Source organism: Phallusia mammillata, chromosome 1 (assembly GCF_965637545.1).
Source record: "Phallusia mammillata chromosome 1, kaPhaMamm4.hap1.1, whole genome shotgun sequence".
Taxonomy (NCBI): domain Eukaryota; kingdom Metazoa; phylum Chordata; class Ascidiacea; order Phlebobranchia; family Ascidiidae; genus Phallusia; species Phallusia mammillata.
This window is the reverse complement of record NC_137252.1, coordinates 12,789,186-12,806,193: the sequence shown is the minus strand read 5'-3', so window position 1 is coordinate 12,806,193 and position 17,008 is coordinate 12,789,186. Positions and strand designations below refer to the sequence as shown.

General features: G+C 36.8%; 3 protein-coding genes across 8 annotated transcripts in view; 1 reads left to right on the top strand and 2 right to left on the bottom strand.

Moving 5' to 3' along the window:
• The window catches only part of LOC145203395 (WD repeat-containing protein 64-like), a 41,453-nt gene extending 31,596 nt beyond the window's left edge, over positions 1-9,857 (bottom strand). The window contains exons 1-11 of one of the 4 annotated variants that reach the window (XM_080075855.1): positions 9,356-9,857; positions 8,360-8,490; positions 7,510-7,612; positions 7,089-7,195; positions 3,535-3,564; positions 3,355-3,408; positions 1,992-2,154; positions 1,435-1,543; positions 856-996; positions 305-381; positions 38-222 (exon numbers count right to left, since the gene is read on the bottom strand). In XM_080075855.1, coding sequence (XP_079931981.1) covers positions 38-222; positions 305-381; positions 856-996; positions 1,435-1,543; positions 1,992-2,154; positions 3,355-3,408; positions 3,535-3,564; positions 7,089-7,195; positions 7,510-7,612; positions 8,360-8,490; positions 9,356-9,509 — 1,254 coding nt within the window. In that variant the 5' untranslated portion in view covers positions 9,510-9,857. Of the gene's footprint in view, positions 1-37; positions 223-304; positions 382-855; positions 997-1,434; positions 1,544-1,991; positions 2,155-3,354; positions 3,409-3,507; positions 3,675-7,088; positions 7,196-7,509; positions 7,613-8,359; positions 8,491-9,355 lie in introns of those variants that run through there. The other 3 variants (XM_080075854.1, XM_080075856.1, XM_080075857.1) reach the window with 3 other exon arrangements.
• Positions 9,858-10,273: 416 nt separating this feature from the next.
• Positions 10,274-12,891, top strand: LOC145203484 (RNA-binding protein 4B-like). 2 transcript variants are annotated; one of them, XM_080075863.1, is made up of 6 exons: positions 10,274-10,472; positions 10,632-10,752; positions 10,933-11,128; positions 11,775-11,925; positions 12,099-12,322; positions 12,590-12,891. In XM_080075863.1, the coding sequence occupies exons 1-6, from the start codon at positions 10,315-10,317 to the stop codon at positions 12,604-12,606; spliced, it is 867 nt and encodes a 288-aa protein (XP_079931989.1). In that variant the 5' UTR covers positions 10,274-10,314; the 3' UTR covers positions 12,607-12,891. The 2 variants fall into 2 exon arrangements, with proteins under 2 accessions (XP_079931989.1, XP_079931987.1); XM_080075861.1 differs by having other exon boundaries at positions 12,099-12,891.
• On the bottom strand, positions 12,889-17,006 carry LOC145203563 (D-aminoacyl-tRNA deacylase 1-like). Of its 2 annotated transcripts, XR_013853346.1 has the most exons (7): positions 16,946-17,006; positions 16,698-16,788; positions 16,437-16,539; positions 16,180-16,312; positions 15,959-16,044; positions 15,625-15,730; positions 12,889-15,550 (listed from the first exon to the last, which is right to left on the bottom strand). XR_013853346.1 is itself a non-coding variant. In XM_080075867.1 (6 exons), exons 1-6 carry the CDS (start codon positions 16,986-16,988, stop codon positions 15,677-15,679), a joined length of 510 nt encoding a protein of 169 aa, XP_079931993.1. In that variant the 5' UTR covers positions 16,989-17,006; the 3' UTR covers positions 12,889-15,676. The 2 variants fall into 2 exon arrangements, 1 of the variants encoding a protein (XP_079931993.1); XM_080075867.1 differs by having other exon boundaries at positions 12,889-15,730.
• Between the last annotated feature and the right edge of the window lie 2 nt (positions 17,007-17,008).

Genomic DNA, 17,008 nt, shown 5'->3' with positions numbered 1-17,008 from the left:
TTTTTAGTCTTTTTCTTATGCAGCTATTAAACTGCACCTGTAAACAAGCCAGTGTGTGAATGTCCCAAACCCTGAACACCCGAGCTGTCGACAAACTGATGACATGTTGATCTTTCTCATTCATCACGATGTCAACAATTGTGAAAAGGTGTCCAACCATCTTCCCTGTAGGTCGGGATAAAATGTTGGGATGCCATACTCTGATGGTCTTGTCAACACCGCCTGTAAAACGTAACATTGTTTTGCCTGAATTACAAACCTGTTGGATGCTTGAGGTTTTATCTACACTACAATCACTACTTACCAGTAGCAAATATGTTGGATTTTTCTGAGTAGCAAAATGCATTGACACCACGAGGAATGGAGAGTTCACTCACTGCCCTGCAAAATTTTGAAAGGAAGTCTTTTTAGACTTCAGAATTGGCTCACACATTTCCCTTTCAGATTATCACTGTAGAGGCATAGACCGAATTGCACAAGCCTAGACAGTACAAAACTAAATGGATTTTTTGTTGACAAATTCTTGCTGAGAACATGATAAAATGGTACATTTTAGAGTACTTCCTTGATAACCTGTACCTTATTATACAGGCATTTGATTATCCAGTCAACTTATGAACAGTTTTGTGAGGTAAAAACTGAACATGAAGGGTCAACTTTTTTTTTACAAAAAGTCAACTTAAAACATCAAATAATGGCTTTATGTGTTTAAGGCAAGCTAAAGGTGAGCGTGAAAACCCATCAATTATTAAGTTTTTCTTATCTGATTGGATTTTAAAAAGTTGGTCCTAATCACTGGATAAGCAAGATAAAAATGTACAAAGAACAACAAAGATTATTTTCACAAAATCTTACTGCGTGTCATGTAATCGCTTGATGCTGGCAATAACGAAGGAAAGTTTGTCACCAGGTGAACATGAGGCGAAACTTTTGAGATCAGGAAGATACTGAACTTGTAAAACCCAGTCATGGTGAAACTTACGACGAATCCATGGGCTGTAAAATGAATGCAAATGTTTAAAAAAACAACTGAGGCATAGATGTACGCCTTTTGCTAAAATGTAAGACTACACATTGGTAAAGCTTTTGAAATTAAGTTACAATTTTACAGCAATTGTGCTGCTTTGTCAAAATATTTTATTTTCCTCATAAATAGACACACAATTAGCATTGTTTTTGCTGATACATCAACCATACAATTTGCATTGTTTTTGTTAATTTCAATCAATCATTTATGTTCGAAATTTTTTGTACAAAATTCAATGTCAAAGTGTGTGTTGCAGTTTACTGGATACAATGTTCACAATGTGATTTTATAAAATTTTATGCCAAAAATAAACAAACTTGAAACTCCTCGTACAAAAATTAAACTTGAAACTCATTGTTATGTCACCCATATAAAATCTTTGCAAGAAAGTCCACAATTCGTCTTACATTGTAAGAGTAGCTGGGTCAATAATATGGTATTTCATCACTCGCTTTTGATCAGCTTTTGTCTTCACAACAAAGTCATTGTGTGTCAGTCGAATCAAGTTGATGTAACCTAGGTCATAAGAAACATGAAAACAATCATCAAAAAAAAGTTTTGCTAAAACAGACCTCAAACATTCATTGTTGGCATGAACATTATATTGGTAAAAGGCTAGCGCAGTGGTTCCGAACTGGGGAAGAATTCCTTACAATTGAGGAATTTGCTTTAACTTTTACATGCAGTTTGTGTAAAGACACTTTTAAGCTGAGGGAATATGACCTGCAAAGTTATTCAATGATCCAATTTTAAATGATCCTTGTACAGTTTAGCATCTACATCGTAGTATATTAGGTTGAAATGAAAATATTTTGAATGAGCTTGAAGCCACTGATCTAGTGACTGTACATTTGTAGGTGTAACTAATCATAATGCACATGCAACAATAGAAATAGAAATATATATATCAAAATATCAAATTGGAAGCCTGACTTATTTAAAACACTATTAACCAGTCATTTACCTGCATCATCACCAATTAGTAATGAATCGGAGTGATCATCATCATTAGGAACCAGACACATGCATTGTGGAGAATGTTCTAATGGCTTGATCACATGGATGCTTGACTGATTCTTTGCTTTTGCTCTGTGATCCCAAATCACAATGCTTCGCTCTGTTGTTGCCTTCATATGCACAGAATATGTACTCATATCTTAGATCAGTGGTCTTCAACCTTTTTTATAGGCGACCCCAATTTAAGGGAAAATGAAATCAGAATTTACATGCGACCCCATTTTTTTTCAACACTGAGAAAAATGTTTTAAGTAATGCTGAACCGAAAGAACAATTACACAAACTGTACATAATTACAAACAAATATGGCGATACAAAAGTATTACGAAAAAAGTTTTTAAGCCGTTTCATTTAATTTTAAGACATAAACCCAATTTTCGGAACACAAACTTGTCAAATTGTTCAACATTTAATTTGCACTGTTAGTGAGATGGTTGCGCCTGTATACTGTCCACAAGTTTTTGAAGCCACGGCTTGTCTTTGCACAAGCTTAACCGCATGTCATGCTCCACTTCCAATCGATTACGATGTTTCGTTTTTAATACACTCATTGCACTAAATCCTGCTTCACACAGACACGTGGTTGAAAACAGGATTAGAAAAATGTGGCATAGTTGGGTACGTTGCATAAATAACTATTCACTCGTTCTGGTGTCACCTTAAAAATACAAACTTATAGTGTTGAGTCATAATATACGTTGTCGAAGCCCATTGTTATGCGATAAAGGCATTTTCTGTTTTTCCACTACCACGATTTAATTGCAACAGGAGGTAGCAAGCTGTACTACAAAACAAGAGCAAAAGTTGCGATCTAAAAGAACATAATATTAGTTTCATTTCCTGTAATCAATTTTAAAATGCAATAAATTAAATTCGGCGACTTATTGCGACCCCAGAAAAAGTTTAGGCGACCCCACTTGGGGTCGCGACCCATAGGTTGACGACCACTGCCTTAGATTGCTTTGTTTTATTTTTAACAAATGAAAGTATACTTTGCAAGTACACATGGACATTCCTAGTTTTAAAACAGTCTTATCAAAGAGTTGACTTTAGTTTATATCACAGTAAAAGAAAACGATCAACACAGTATCGCTAAAACAATCATAATGCTATGTTTCGAAGCACAGTAACAAGTCCCTTATGTGGACCGTTTGCTAATCCCTGGTCTAAACTGAGGCCCTGAACGTTGTGACATGCGCATGGCGTGCAAAATAGTAGTAGTGGTGGTCATATGAAGGCTTTTATTATACCCAGGGGCTTAAAATCTAGAGCATGAAAACTATTACATACAATGACCTAACATAACTTACAATGACTTTTCTTAGCTTGGGCAAATACTGACAACTGGTCATCCAGGCTGATTCCTGAAAAAAACATGGTATATAATTGATTAAATGCAGTTTGGAAGAGAAAAAGCACTCCAATTTACAATATTGTTATTAAAATATTAAAAACCAACTTACAAAGTTTCATATTTGCAAACAACTCACATTGATATCAAAACAGTTTTGAAGTCGCAGCTGCAAATACAAAATAGGTAAATAAAGGTTCAGTTTGTTGAGTCAAATCAATAAATTTACAAGTTTGGTTTCAGTTGAATATATCGTTTTTGTTAAAACCAAATCTTTTATACACCTGAACACAAAAATGCAAGAGAATAGATGCCAAGTTTCTAATTGTTATAACATAGATACGCAATGTTTCGCTTAATAAGACTTGACCATCTTTTAAACTGAACTTTAACTAGAAGGGTGGCTTAGCACATATTGCCCTTGCATATACACTATAACCTATTTTAAAACATAAATATATTTCCTATTCTTATTTTGTCTTGGGTCCCATATTAGTCACCGTCTTTTATAACCTTAGTCGTTTCTGCAGGCAAAAACTCATGGGCAGTGCTGGATTAACCTATAAGCAATATAAGCACGTGCTTAGGGCATCAAGTAAAGGAGGGGCACCACAGAAATGGTTTCTAGGTAAATTATTAAATCTAATAAAAAACTACAACTATATTCAAAATGTAATGAAAATGAATAAGTTCTGTTTATAAAGCGAAAAAATCAAATAAAATAACTGACAAAAGGGAAAGTGATTTTAATGACCCTGAATCGTCGCGGTCGTTTTACTTGAAAGGAGATTTCAATAATAAGAAAAGAATTACTACGTGACAAAAGGGATTGATTGCGTGCTATATGACGTAACAACATTGCGTTGCTCTGTTTGTTAAAACCTAAAACAGACAAGACTCATGGGTGCCCAACCCGTTGATCGCGATCGACTGGTCGATCTCGGACTGATATCAAGTCGATTCAGAAAATTATTTAAAATAATTGTTTTGTAATGCGTTTTTAGGGAATGTTGCCCTACATCAGTGGTTCTCAACCAGTGGGCCATGGCTGGTGAGCCATGGAAGCATTTTCATTGGGCCACAGACCAATCAAATAGAAAGCTTTTTTTAAGAATTTACTTTCATTTGTGTCACTACACTCAATTTTACAAGAATAATGGCTTGGGGAGGAATTGGGAGGAATGTTTTTGTTTTGTTTTTTTGTTCTGATACTATTTTATAGTTGTTTTCTTTCTATCTTAAAAATTTACTGGGCCACAGAATTTTTTTTGCAATGAAAGTGGGCCACGAAAGAAAAAAGGTTGAGAACCACTGCCCTACATAGATGACTTTATTGTGAAAGTTATTCATTAGGATATGTTCACACCACAAATACTCAGTCGACACTTTACATCGCAAAAGTAATAGTTATGTCACAAAAATAATAGTTACAGTAGTAATGGTTACTTTGTGCTGGTACTTTTTGTATTATCAAGATTAGCTTCGGATGAATTATAAAAAATTAAGTTCAATGTAGTGTAAAAAGTCACACCCAAACCACGATAAAAAACGTAAAACAGGGCTCGGAAAATGCTAGTTTTCCTTTAGTAATACACACATAGTCTTGCATTATCTTGTTAGTTTGTATTGGAATGGTAGATCCCGAGAGTTGGACTACACTACCTCAAACGTCGATCTTGAGTCAAAAAAGATTGGGCACCCCTGGTCAAGACAGTAAGGCAATGCTTAGTTCAGTGGTTCTTAACCGGTGGGAAATTTCCCACTAGTGGGAAATTTAATGTTTTTGGAGGGAAATTATGTGAGTCAGAAGTCACCAAACTCAGGCCCGTGGGTTGAAACTAACCGTTGAAAGTTAATTTAATACACAATTTTCCGCAACAACATGTAAGATTAACTTCACCTAGTTTTACAAGGCGCATAAAAATCCAAAAAATCGTTTGTTACGTCACAGACATTACTAAAAGTATCAATGACTTTGTTATTGTTCGCGAATAAATGCATTTGATCTGTTGATTGTGATGCAATAAATGACTAATGCAAGCACATGGGATTTTTCAAAATTCCACCCGATTTTACTTTCTCACGAAATCACTATTTATTTAAACTAAATAAGATTGCAGTATACCTTAAGGGTCCCGACAAAATCGCTTCACAAAATTGTTTCCATTAAAGAATATGTTTTTGTTAATGTTGGGCACAAAACATCATTATAAAAATAACAGAGGGGGAAATTCGAACTTGGTGATTTACTTAAGTGGGAAACCACACCAAAAAGGTTAAGAACCACTGGCTTAGTTAATAGCATGCTGTTTGAAAACATATTCGCGCATGTGGCAAACGTAAATTAAACACGACGCTAATAGGCCTACTAGTATGTTGTACAATTGGGCAACAGTGCTGAGACTGGGGAAGGCAGCAGCAAAATTAGGCGTTTTTAATTGAGTTTTGGAATATTTCTGACATTCTGAAACAAATCTGCAAGTTTAATATCAGCTAAGCTTATAGTCTATTACCCTTGCTGTATATTATGTTAAAATCGAAATCTCGATGAATAATTTTGTTTTTACGTTTATATTTCGAATTAAAAATGGTGCAAGGGACACCAAATTGTTTTAGTGCTTAGGGCCTCTAATGGTATTAATCCGGCCCTGCTCATGGGTCCCCACACATGCAAAGTTGAAAATAATGCAATTCAAGAGATAACCATGAGAAAGTCGGGTGTTGTACGGTAAAACACAGTGATCGGCACTGGGCTTAAATAATAATACTATGTAGAATACAAACTATAAAATTAGATTCACCCCAGATATTGTTTTAAGTATGTCCTATTTAACGTTTTAAAAAACTGACCCATTTTAGGTGGGTAGTAGGGTAACTAATTGGGTTCGACACACAAACTAAAAAATATATAAAAACCACAATGACTCAATCAATAGTACTGCAAAATTTCAGCCCAATCCGCCAATGTTTAAAATTTCGACCACTAGAGGTTTTTTGAGCAACAACCGTTAATGTTTCTGACGTCATAGGGCTGTTAACAAGCCCATGGCGCAAAAACGACCACCAAGCAACCCACCGACGAGCAACATACAAATGGTTGTCCTTGTAACACTATTGTGCCAAAGAAATCTTTCGTTTGTGGTGCCCAGTAACATACAAATACGTTTTACACTTTAGGGGCTTGTGGGGTAAATGTTAGGACTACAGGGTTGAACACAACAATCGACACCTATAAATGGCATAAGAAATCCAAATTTCAGCCAATTCTGACACTGTTTAAAAACTCACCCATTTTAGGGGGCTAGCGGGGTAAATACTGGGGTTATCAACAAAAACAAAGTGGGATGCACATCTACATAACTATATCTACCATCTGTGTAAATTTCAGCCAAATCCATCAAACATTTGATGGAAAAACAAGTCAGACAAACTTTGGGAAAAAAAAGAAGAAAAAAAAAAGAAAAAAACAACAACAATTTGAGTAAAATCAATATGTGTCCCCTTCAGGGAAGGGGACCCATAAATATTGAGGGTATGAGCATTAACAAATGTTTGTTATTGCATTGCATTTTTTTTAAAGATTGATATTGTTATGAATGATTCGATTGTATCTGGTAAATTTATTTATTACATATCTATTCATTTATTTATTACATATCTACATAAAAATAACAAGACAACAACACAATATACCTTGCCATTATAAATCGACAATGCTCCTTTTTGAGATGCAGTAACGTAAACATCAAAGTCAGGTGAGTAAATGACAGACTGAATTGTATCACGGCGCTTCTTGTCACCTTAAAAGCAATTTTTGACACAACTTATATCATTATTCTTCAGCTCACTAGCGAGCCATTATTTTTGCAGTGAAGTTTATAATTTTTGTTTCATTATGGAACAATCAGATCCTTTTTCATGCATGAATGCAAAATATGCAATAAAAAAACATTGACAAAATCAAAATATGCAACGAAAAAACATTGACAATTTTTTTTTTAAAGTACAAAAAACTTCCTTTGTTAAATTGCTTTGCTGTTGTGTTTAAGAAAAGGTTCATACGGTTGGTAAAACAAAACATAAGGGTATGTATTATTAAAATTCATTTTTAAACCTGCTGCTTCTCCAATAGTTTTCCTCTTTGAAACAGTAAAGACGCTAATTTCTTCAGTTCCTCCATCTGTTTCTTCGTTTTCATTTTGAAAATATCCAAAAACCTGATTGTATTGATCTTTTGGTATTGTAAATATTGGGAAGCAAGTCAGTGTCAGTGCTTAGTGCTTGCAGTTTTGCACACCGTACAATAACTTGTAGTTACCTAATTTAAGGCTTTTCAACCTTGATGCAATACATAAGTTTACAAAAATAGTTGTTCAAAAATCCTAATAATTTAAAATGTTAACTTACAGTGACATCATTAGCTTAAAAAGTCGTAAACAATTCGCTAAAATGGCGGGAAACAATCAGAAACATGCACAAGGCAAGACTGAAATCCAAAACTAATACCGTTCACATTCATACGTTTCGCAAGAAGAAGCACTAGGCGTTAAGGCAGGGTTTTACCTGCCCACAACTTTATAAACATTAAACTTGACTTGCAATCCAACCGTAAAAAGTACAACATCATTGAATTACTTGTAGTTTTTCATCTTCGTTTCCATAACAATGCGCACTCAACCATGACTTTAAGTTGAGTCACGACTCACGACATGATACCAATATGGTTCGTTTGTTTTTTGTCGCGTTTTAAAACATTTTTTAAGTCTTTCCAACCTTAAATTTAAAGTTGATGCGCTTATATGACAATCAGAAAGAGGATGGCAGTATGCTGACTAAGATCTGGAGATGGAGGTCACGTCGTTTTATCTCAGACAGAAAGGTCATTGGTGATTTGTGTGGTGTTATAAAAGACGAGTTAACAGAATGCTTCTGGAAAAGTAAGGTTAGGATGCTGGGTCATTTACCTCACTCCAGTCAATCTTCACCTCCGGATTTGTGCTGAGTTTCCGGTGAATCGCTTTTAGATCCTGTGATTTAACGTCTGCGCCAAACAGGGCCCGGACATAGTTGCAAAAATCAGCATAAGGTAGATTGTCTGAAATCAACAGGTTTTACGGATTTGCAGTAATATCAGGGATCAGGTTTCATAACAGCATAATTGTTGCTACTTACACGCAAACGCAACTAGGCATACCCGTTTAGTCGTTGTGGTTTTATCAATTTATTGGCATAATCAGAATTTCTGATTATTTTTTCTGATTCAGAAACGTAACTAAATGCAATTACAGACCTGTGTCTTTAATCATGACTTTTTACAATGTTTCCAGCATGGCATTACAGAGTTGTAAACGGTCCTAAAATTGAAGCCCCCAAACACGGCCCGAACCCGAAAGGAGGCTACAAGCCCGAAGCCCGGCCCTAACCCGAATCGTTGTTGAGAAGCCAGTTTAGGCCCGAAAGTTTGTTTGACAGGTCTATACACTGAACACTGAAGCCGAAAAAACCCAAGACAACAAACACAGCAGACAATTGGTCTTAAACAAGGCGTGTTAGGGCTGTTTGAAGTTAAGCCAGGTCCAGCAGCTGGCTACTTAATTAGCTAGTTAAACTTATTTAAAAAAAATACTGACACAGATTGTAAAGTCAAGCCCGAACCCGGCCCGAAAAGCCCGGTACGACATACAACTCTGTGGCATTATAGCTCAACATCAAATGCCGGTTGTCGAAAATATAGAATGTACCGTTAATAACACATAGCACCAGCTCTCAGTGTTCGGTTGCACTCAGCGCATGGAACATAAGTCATCAGCTACAGTGGTGTTCAGCATTATAAACTTATTAGAAAACACGTAAAATGAAAATCAACACGTTGCTCTTATGCAATTTGTGACATATTCAAGTATTTTATAAGATGTTGGAAACGTGGGTCTAATGTTGTCTAAACAAAACAATATTCTTACCATTAATTGCTTGTCGTTTTTCTTCCGAACTTGCGTCTGAATCTTGCAAAGTAACTTCTGCAATAAATTCGCTAAACTTGTCTAATTTACTTTGAAAACTGGTAAGCGAAAACGGTCGTTCGGAAGGGGTGGTTTGATGGTGAACCTCAGTCATGATTGTTTATCAGATACCCACTGACCAAAACCTTTGATGTATTTGTACAGAGGTTCTGACCAACAAAACTAAAATCCGTCTATTGTCCACGACGAGATCTTGTCTGCAACAAGTTGAACCTAGTAGCTACCGAGCATCTTATACCAACAAGCTATTCAGTTGAAGTTTGCGATAACAAACCGAGCGGATAAACCGTGATCTGCGTGACAGCAAGATCGTCCCGACCAAACAACTGAAGGACGTTTGCTATAAGGTTTCAAAGCTGGAATTGTTTTGTGCGGCATTCGACTGACACATGATACAGTTGCCACAACGATAGCTCACAGGTAACTGCTCTTGTACGTTAAAAACCCATAAACTTCCCAAAAACTTTAAATGCAACTTAACTACAATATTGGTTAAAGTGAATAACTGCGGCTGTGTGCAGCTACAGTTATAGAGGACTTTGGAAAGGCAAAAAGGAAAAAACAACAACAACAACTAAAACACGTCCCTGTGGAGAAGTATCATAGATTTCGAACAAAAAAAAATTTGTTTGAAAAAATTTGAACATTTAAGAGTGGTTGCAAAGAAGGTTGGCAATTTTGCTTTGTTTGTCACTTGCTATGTCATGATTTCTATGTTAAAGAAGAAAAGCGGAAATTTAAGATCACGTGACTTTCGCCATCTTTCTTTCAAGCGAACTCGTGATTTTGATTTGTCTGTGCGGTTGTTAAACTTGATTTTGTTTTTAAACCTATGTATATATTTAAATATGCATACTTTTATCATACATTTTCGTTCAGGTACTGATAAGATAAAAATTATGGTGAAAATATTTGTTGGTCGTTTGCCTGAAGATGTAAAGAAGTCAGATTTAGAACAACTTTTCAAAGAATATGGAGAAGTAACAGACTGCTGTGTTTTAAAGAACTATGGCTTTGTTCACATGGCAAACTTAGAAGAAGCCAAAGCAGCCATTAAGTAAGTCCTAAATGCCAATACATAAATGTTTTATTAGATAATGAATGTGTTTTATGCCTAAAGTTGTAAAACAGTTTTAAAATACCACTAGAGTTTTCAATGTCATTTTTTGTTTGGTCAATAACAGTCTCACAGCTTAATAGTATTGTGTTGTTACAGTGGACTTGACAAGCACACATTAAAAGGAGGTGTAATTAATGTTGAACTTTCCACCACAAAAGTGTCAAAAACAAGTAAAATTTTTGTTGGAAATTTACCAGCTGAAACCAAGTCTGGGGATGTAAGTTGCAAAAAACAAGTAGAACAAATCTCTTCTCACAGAAATGTAACATGTGTTTATTTTAAACCCTGGTGTGAAATTGAAATGTATCTGTTTTACAGTTAAAATGCCTCAAAATACTTCTTATTGAACAATTTTATCTACATGAACTAAAACCTTAGAATGTTCGTTTTATCTCAGATTCACAAATTGTTCAAGGAGTTTGGTACAGTAATTGAATGTGACGTAGTAAAAAATTTTGCATTTGTGCACATGAGCCGAGAGTCAATGGCACGCGATGCCATAGAAGCGCTAAATGGAAAAGATTTCAATGGAAACAAAATTGCTGTGCAAATGGCAAGGTCAAGACCCAATGATGGGGGTGACCACATGGGAGGTATGTTTTACCAGGGGTACAAATTTTGTGTAGAATTGATTTCCACCTTTTTGGTTTGTACAAGCCACAAAAAAAAAACAATGATATCTATTGAAAAAGAAAGTAGACAAAAGGTGTTTAAATCTTGAAGCAAATCCTCAATTGCTTCCTGTAGACCAGTGGTTCTCAATCTTTTTTACTATGCGACCCCCATTAGAGATGCGACCCCTTTACTCTATGTGGCTGCATTAGTTCGGTGTTTTGCTGTTCTCCGGAAAGTCCTTACAATTGTGTTTGTGGCTCATTTTCACTAACCATTTGATTATCTTTTTTGTTATGTTAAGAAAAGCCAAAAAACGCAATTATAGAAGTATACAATCACAAATATTGTTGCGCCTGTTGTAAAGAAAAACGGTCGTTCGAGTTACTATGCTAAACAGAAGTCAAAGGGAAAGTTTTTGTAATTAAATCATTCTGAGTTGGGTTGTGTCTTCGTGACCCCCTCAAATGTGCTTGACGACCCCTCTGGGGGTCGCGACCCCCAGGTTGAGAAACACTGCTGTAGACTAAAGTGATTTAAACAATCATGCAAAATACTTTTAAGTAATGTCAAAGTGTTTCGTAAATTTTTGACTGGCATAAATTTCCAACTTCTATACCTGTATAGGACACCAAGGTTTTCAACAAAACGGTTTTCGTGGAAGAGGTAGGGGTAGAGGTGGTGGGTTTATGGGCCCAATGAGGGGAATGCCAAGGTTTCCCCGTAAACCGTTTATGGATGACCAATTCATGGAACCCCCACATTTTCCCAGAGGAAGGTAAGTAAAATGCCTTAAATGTTCTGTTATTTTTTGTTCGTAAAATTGGTTCATTTTTTTATTTGCTTCATTTCCAATTTAAGTTGTCTCAACGTTTCTTTAAGAGCCCATATTGCTAAATAACTTTTTATCAATTTCTTTAACTCGGTTTCTGTTTGGGTTTCCCATTATAGAGGGGGCATGCGCGGCCGAATGCCAATGCCCGCTGAGCGAAGGGGTGGCGGCTATGGGGGGTTGTACGATGACGTTATGGCGCGTTCCCAAGCACGTCGTGAACAACTGTTGGCGGGAGAATACTTGCGGGACCGTGAGGCGCTGAGCGGCCGTTATGACCAAGAGGTGTTTGGAGCCCCGTATCGTGGGGTAGGCGCTGCTGCTGACCGCTATGACTTCGCAGGTGATTACTTAGATGAGATAGCGCTGGCTACTCCCGCTGCAGGTCGCTATGGTCTTACTGGCTCACGTTACGGCGCCTCGTCTGCTGCCAGTCGCCTGGCCGCCGGTGCGTCTAGCCAACTACCGAGCGCTGTTAGCCGTTATGCTTTGGACGACTACGGCGCATTTTAACTGCCATATGTTTTTCGTTACTTTACAATTTTTGACTTAGTGTGTGCGCTCTTATTTCTTGCAAATCACATTAAGCGAGGCTTTGTTTTCTGTGCAGGGTCGCATGCATACTGAAAAGCAAGTGGCAAAGTAATGCGTTGTACAAAGGTGCGTTAAGCAAAACATCGCCGACGAATCGTTTCGCCTAACACACTTACGAGTCTGCCGCCGACCATTGATCGCTTTTTATCCTAACCCGATGTTGTGCATTGTGGGTAAATCGTGCCATGTGCGCCATGAATATGCGCCTTTATTGGAAACTTGTACAGTCGTTAGTCTTTCGCTTTTCTTACACGTTGGTTTCATCGTTCGTTCGTGCGATCGCTCGCCTAATAAAAACAGCAAGTGTGTTTCTTAAAACGAATCGTGTTTCCTTTTTGGCGTTTTCCATGAGCTGCCGCCAATGATGACTTGGTCAGAACGTGTTTCAAGCATTCTTTAAATCAGTCAAACAATTGTGCACATTACTATGTTTGGTTGGATTTTACGTGAGGTACACAGAAATATCTATCAAGAAATTCCCTTGCATAGACAGCTGCATGTAAATCTTGGAATGCGTTAATAATATGCAATGAAGAAGCATCAATGGAGGGGTTGCCAGCTAAACGTTTCGCACATACAAAAATGTTTTCCTGTAGCTACATGACAACTTAATGAGAGGTGTAATAATTCTTGCAAATCATAATTCACAACTTATTGCCCACATGCACTGCAATTTTTTGGTTTTGTGTAACAGCAACTTTGCTTTCTATTGTATTTGATCTCTAAATCCCAGAGCCTAATCTGCGTTTCTCAAATGATTGTGTCTTCGAACTGTCAAAGTGACCTTGGGAAATAATTTGGCTATCTGTGAATATTTTGACTCCGCTGCTGATATCAAACTATGATCAATAAAGGTAAGATGTGTCTATCACTTGCATTGTTGGGATATTGATCTGACATGTCAGTGAATTTTAATAGGCAAAAAAGTTTTGTGCACAACTCTTTCTTATGACGACAAGATACCAATAGACCAGAGGTCACCAAACTTTTTTCACTGTGGGCTGGATAAGTTTAATAATGATTCGTGAGGGCTGCATAGTTTGCATGCCCTAGTGCCGTCTTTCCAAACTTGCCCCACGAGGCGATTTTCATGTGGCCGCTAAGAAATTGTCTCTTCTACAATCCTATTTGAAGTCTGGTGATATGACTGTTAACTTGTATAGTTAGTCGCATCTTACCAGCAATGCCATCACAAGTAACAAAGGCAATTGTTCGCACACAATTAACAAAGAGCGTTGTAATCCTATGAAACTGGATAAAACTAGAAGGATGGCTTAGCACATATTGCCCCTGCATATACACTATAACCTATTTTAAAACATTGATGTATTTCCTATGCTTATTTTATTTTATGTTGGGTCCCATACCATCTACTGTCTTTTATAACCTTAGTTGTTTCTGCAAGCAGAAACTCATGGGTCCCCACACATGCAAAGTTGTAGATAATGTATTTCAAGAGATAAACATGTGAATGTTTAGTGTTGTAAGGTAAAACGCAGTGATCAGGACGCAGTGATGGGCTTAAATATTAATACTATGCAGAGTACAAAGTATATAAATTTAGATTCACCCAACAAAGGAGTAAGTAGTGGCACATTTTAGATATTAGTTGGTTAAGTTGTGGTGCTACATGGCAAAACATAACATTTGAGGACTTAATATGTTTAATAAACTTTGCAAATTTCATATAATTAGGACATTTTTTAAAAGTTCATTTTTTTGGGGGAGCTAGTTAGGTAAATGTTGGGGCTACAAGGTAAAACACATCAATTGAAACCTACAAAATGCATAGTCCACATACTACCCAAATTTTATCCAATCCCGACACTGTTTAAAAAACTGACCCATTTTAGGGGGCTAGTATGCTAACTAATGGGGTCCGACACACAAACTAAAAAAATATGAAACCTCAATGACTCAATCAATAGTACTGCAAAATTTCAGCCCAATCCGCCAAAGTTTACAATTTCAACCACTAGAGGTATTTTGAGCAACAACCGTTAATGTTTCTGACTTCATAGGGCTGTTAACAACCCCCTAACTGCCATGGTACTGTTCACCAAGCAATCCACAAAGTCACAAACGAGTAACATACAACTGCTTGCCTTTGTAACACTATTGAGCAACATAAATCTTTCGTTTGTGGTGCCCAGTAACATACAAATATGTTTTACACTTTGGGGCCTTGTGGGGTAAATGTTGGGGCTACAGGGTTGAACACACCAATCGACATCTATGAATGGCATACTCTATAAGCTATCCAAATTTCAGCCAATTCTGACACTGTTTACAAACTAGCGGGGTAAATACTAGGGTTATTTGGACAAACAAAGGGATGCACATCTACATAACTTTATCTACCATATGTATAAGTTTCAGCCACATCCATCAAACATTTGATAACGAGTTGGACAAACTTTGGGAAGAAAATAACCCATTTTAGGGGGCTAGCGTGGTAAATACTGGGGTTATCAACAAAAACAAAGTGGGATGTACATCTACATAACCATATCTAGCATCTGTGTAAATTCCAGCCAAATCCATCAAACATTTGATGGAAAAACGAGTCGGACAAACTTTGGGGAGAAGAAAAAAACAAAAAAAATCAATATGAGTCCCCTTCAGGGAAGGGGACCCATAATTAATTGTACATGTCATGTCAGAAAAACTTTCCCCGAAAGTAAAACCAAGAAATGTGGTCATGGGTCGGATGAAATGGCCTCGTTGGCCGGATCCAGCCTGCTGGCTGTAGTTTGGTGACCCCTGCACTAGACAAAAACTTAACGCTGTTAAAATGTGCAATATCTGCTTGGCGAATTATCTTAATCATTCAGCAACTGGTGAAGTAATAAGTTTCACCAAAATATACAGGACCACCAGAAGCTTCTGAAATGCATACTACCACCTCTCAAGAATCATGACAACAGCAACATGCAAGTGAAAATTTGTCGCTGTTGGTAAAGATGCAAACAACACCCTAGAAAGGTAAAGAAGTCAGTATTGTAAAATTGTGTCTTGTAGTGCAAAAACAGTTCATGGAAGGTCGGAAACCTGGTAAGTTCATAAAGCTCTGGAAAGCAAATTTCTTTTGTAGAAGTTTGTGTCATGTTTCTGATTTTTCTTTCTGTGCCTTTTTTTCTTCCACTGATTTTTTGCTCTGCATGTGTAAAAAATAAATTATGTTTTTGAGGCAACTTGTCGGCAATCACCACAGTCCGCAACCATTTACAGCATTAGGCAGAAAACTTCAGGCCGAAATAGTCTGAATATGTGTTTTGGTCACAAGCCAAACAGCAACAGCAAAATAGCCTTCTGATGTTAACTGCAATTTACCATTGAGTTAAATAAATCAAGTGGAGAAGGCTATAGGTTTAATTGAACTAACCATTTTTGGAGGTGGTGAATTGACTTCTATCGTAACTGGTCCATCATTTTGTATGTGAACTTGCATATGAGCCCCAAACCTCCCATCTGTAACGACACAACAAACTTTCAGCTTGTTTGGTGTATTGTATCTCACAAGGATAAGGGTTGCGGAATCAGTCAAGATTGACTTTCTTGACAACTGCCATCTAAAAAAGAATTTAGTGGGTTGTATTATCATACCTTTAATTTTTTCTGGATCATAGTTTTTACGAAGCTCTGCAAGAAAGTCATTGTAAAATGCTTCTGATGTATCAGCCATCATTGCACCATGGAAATCTGGCTTGTTGCCTTTTAGTATTGCCTGCAGTGTGAACTGAAAAAAAACTTTGTTATTTAACCAAAACAGTAGGGTTGATAGTAGTTATATTCCAGCAACATAGTACACACTTCTGACCAAGATATTTCGTAAAGACAATAAAAAATAAAACAACACTGACCTGACTAACACAAAGAATCTCAAGGTTTTGGTCTTTCACACTTTTGCACCATCGCTTTTCATTCTCATCATCGAATACTCGTAAATTGAGGAGTTTTCTTACCCTGTTTACAACAATATATAATGTGACAAGACTACTACAGTTTTAACTTGAGATCATACTTTGACCATAAAAATAACATTCAATTAATGAAACAACATTGTTTTGGGAAACCAACCATTAAAGGATATCTTCTTATCTAAGAAGTATGTAAATACCTACATGAATTCAGTATCTTTGGAATTGTCATCTCGTGAAATACCTAATAAGACACAGATTCCTCGACCGATAGAACTTACCAGTTCATCTCCCACTGCAAGCATATTGAGTGTAATATAGATTTAATGTTAAACATATGTCAGTGATGTCACTGAGGCAAATGTATACTACAACATGTATGAACACACATAAAAAGCTCACCACACAAACGGCAAGTTTTTGTTTAAAAATAAGAGAAAAGATCAGCTCACCAGTAACGCTGGCACTTGCAACCCTCTGGACGATTGCCTTCATTTGTAGTGTTTCAGTTACTT

Excerpts from the sequence above, each read along its gene's own strand:
- LOC145203484 (XM_080075861.1), top strand. The coding sequence starts at position 10,315 with ATGGTGAAAATATTTGTTGGTCGTTTGCCTGAAGATGTAAAGAAGTCA. Across the intron at positions 10,753-10,932 it reads CTGAAACCAAGTCTGGGGAT|ATTCACAAATTGTTCAAGGA; the intron begins GTAAGTTGCAAA and ends GTTTTATCTCAG. Across the intron at positions 11,926-12,098 it reads CCACATTTTCCCAGAGGAAG|AGGGGGCATGCGCGGCCGAA; the intron begins GTAAGTAAAATG and ends TTCCCATTATAG.
- LOC145203563 (XM_080075867.1), bottom strand. The coding sequence starts at position 16,988 with ATGAAGGCAATCGTCCAGAGGGTTGCAAGTGCCAGCGTTACTG. Across the intron at positions 16,313-16,436 it reads AGATTCTTTGTGTTAGTCAG|TTCACACTGCAGGCAATACT; the intron begins GTCAGTGTTGTT and ends GTTTTTTTTCAG. Across the intron at positions 16,045-16,179 it reads TGATCCAGAAAAAATTAAAG|ATGGGAGGTTTGGGGCTCAT; the intron begins GTATGATAATAC and ends GTGTCGTTACAG.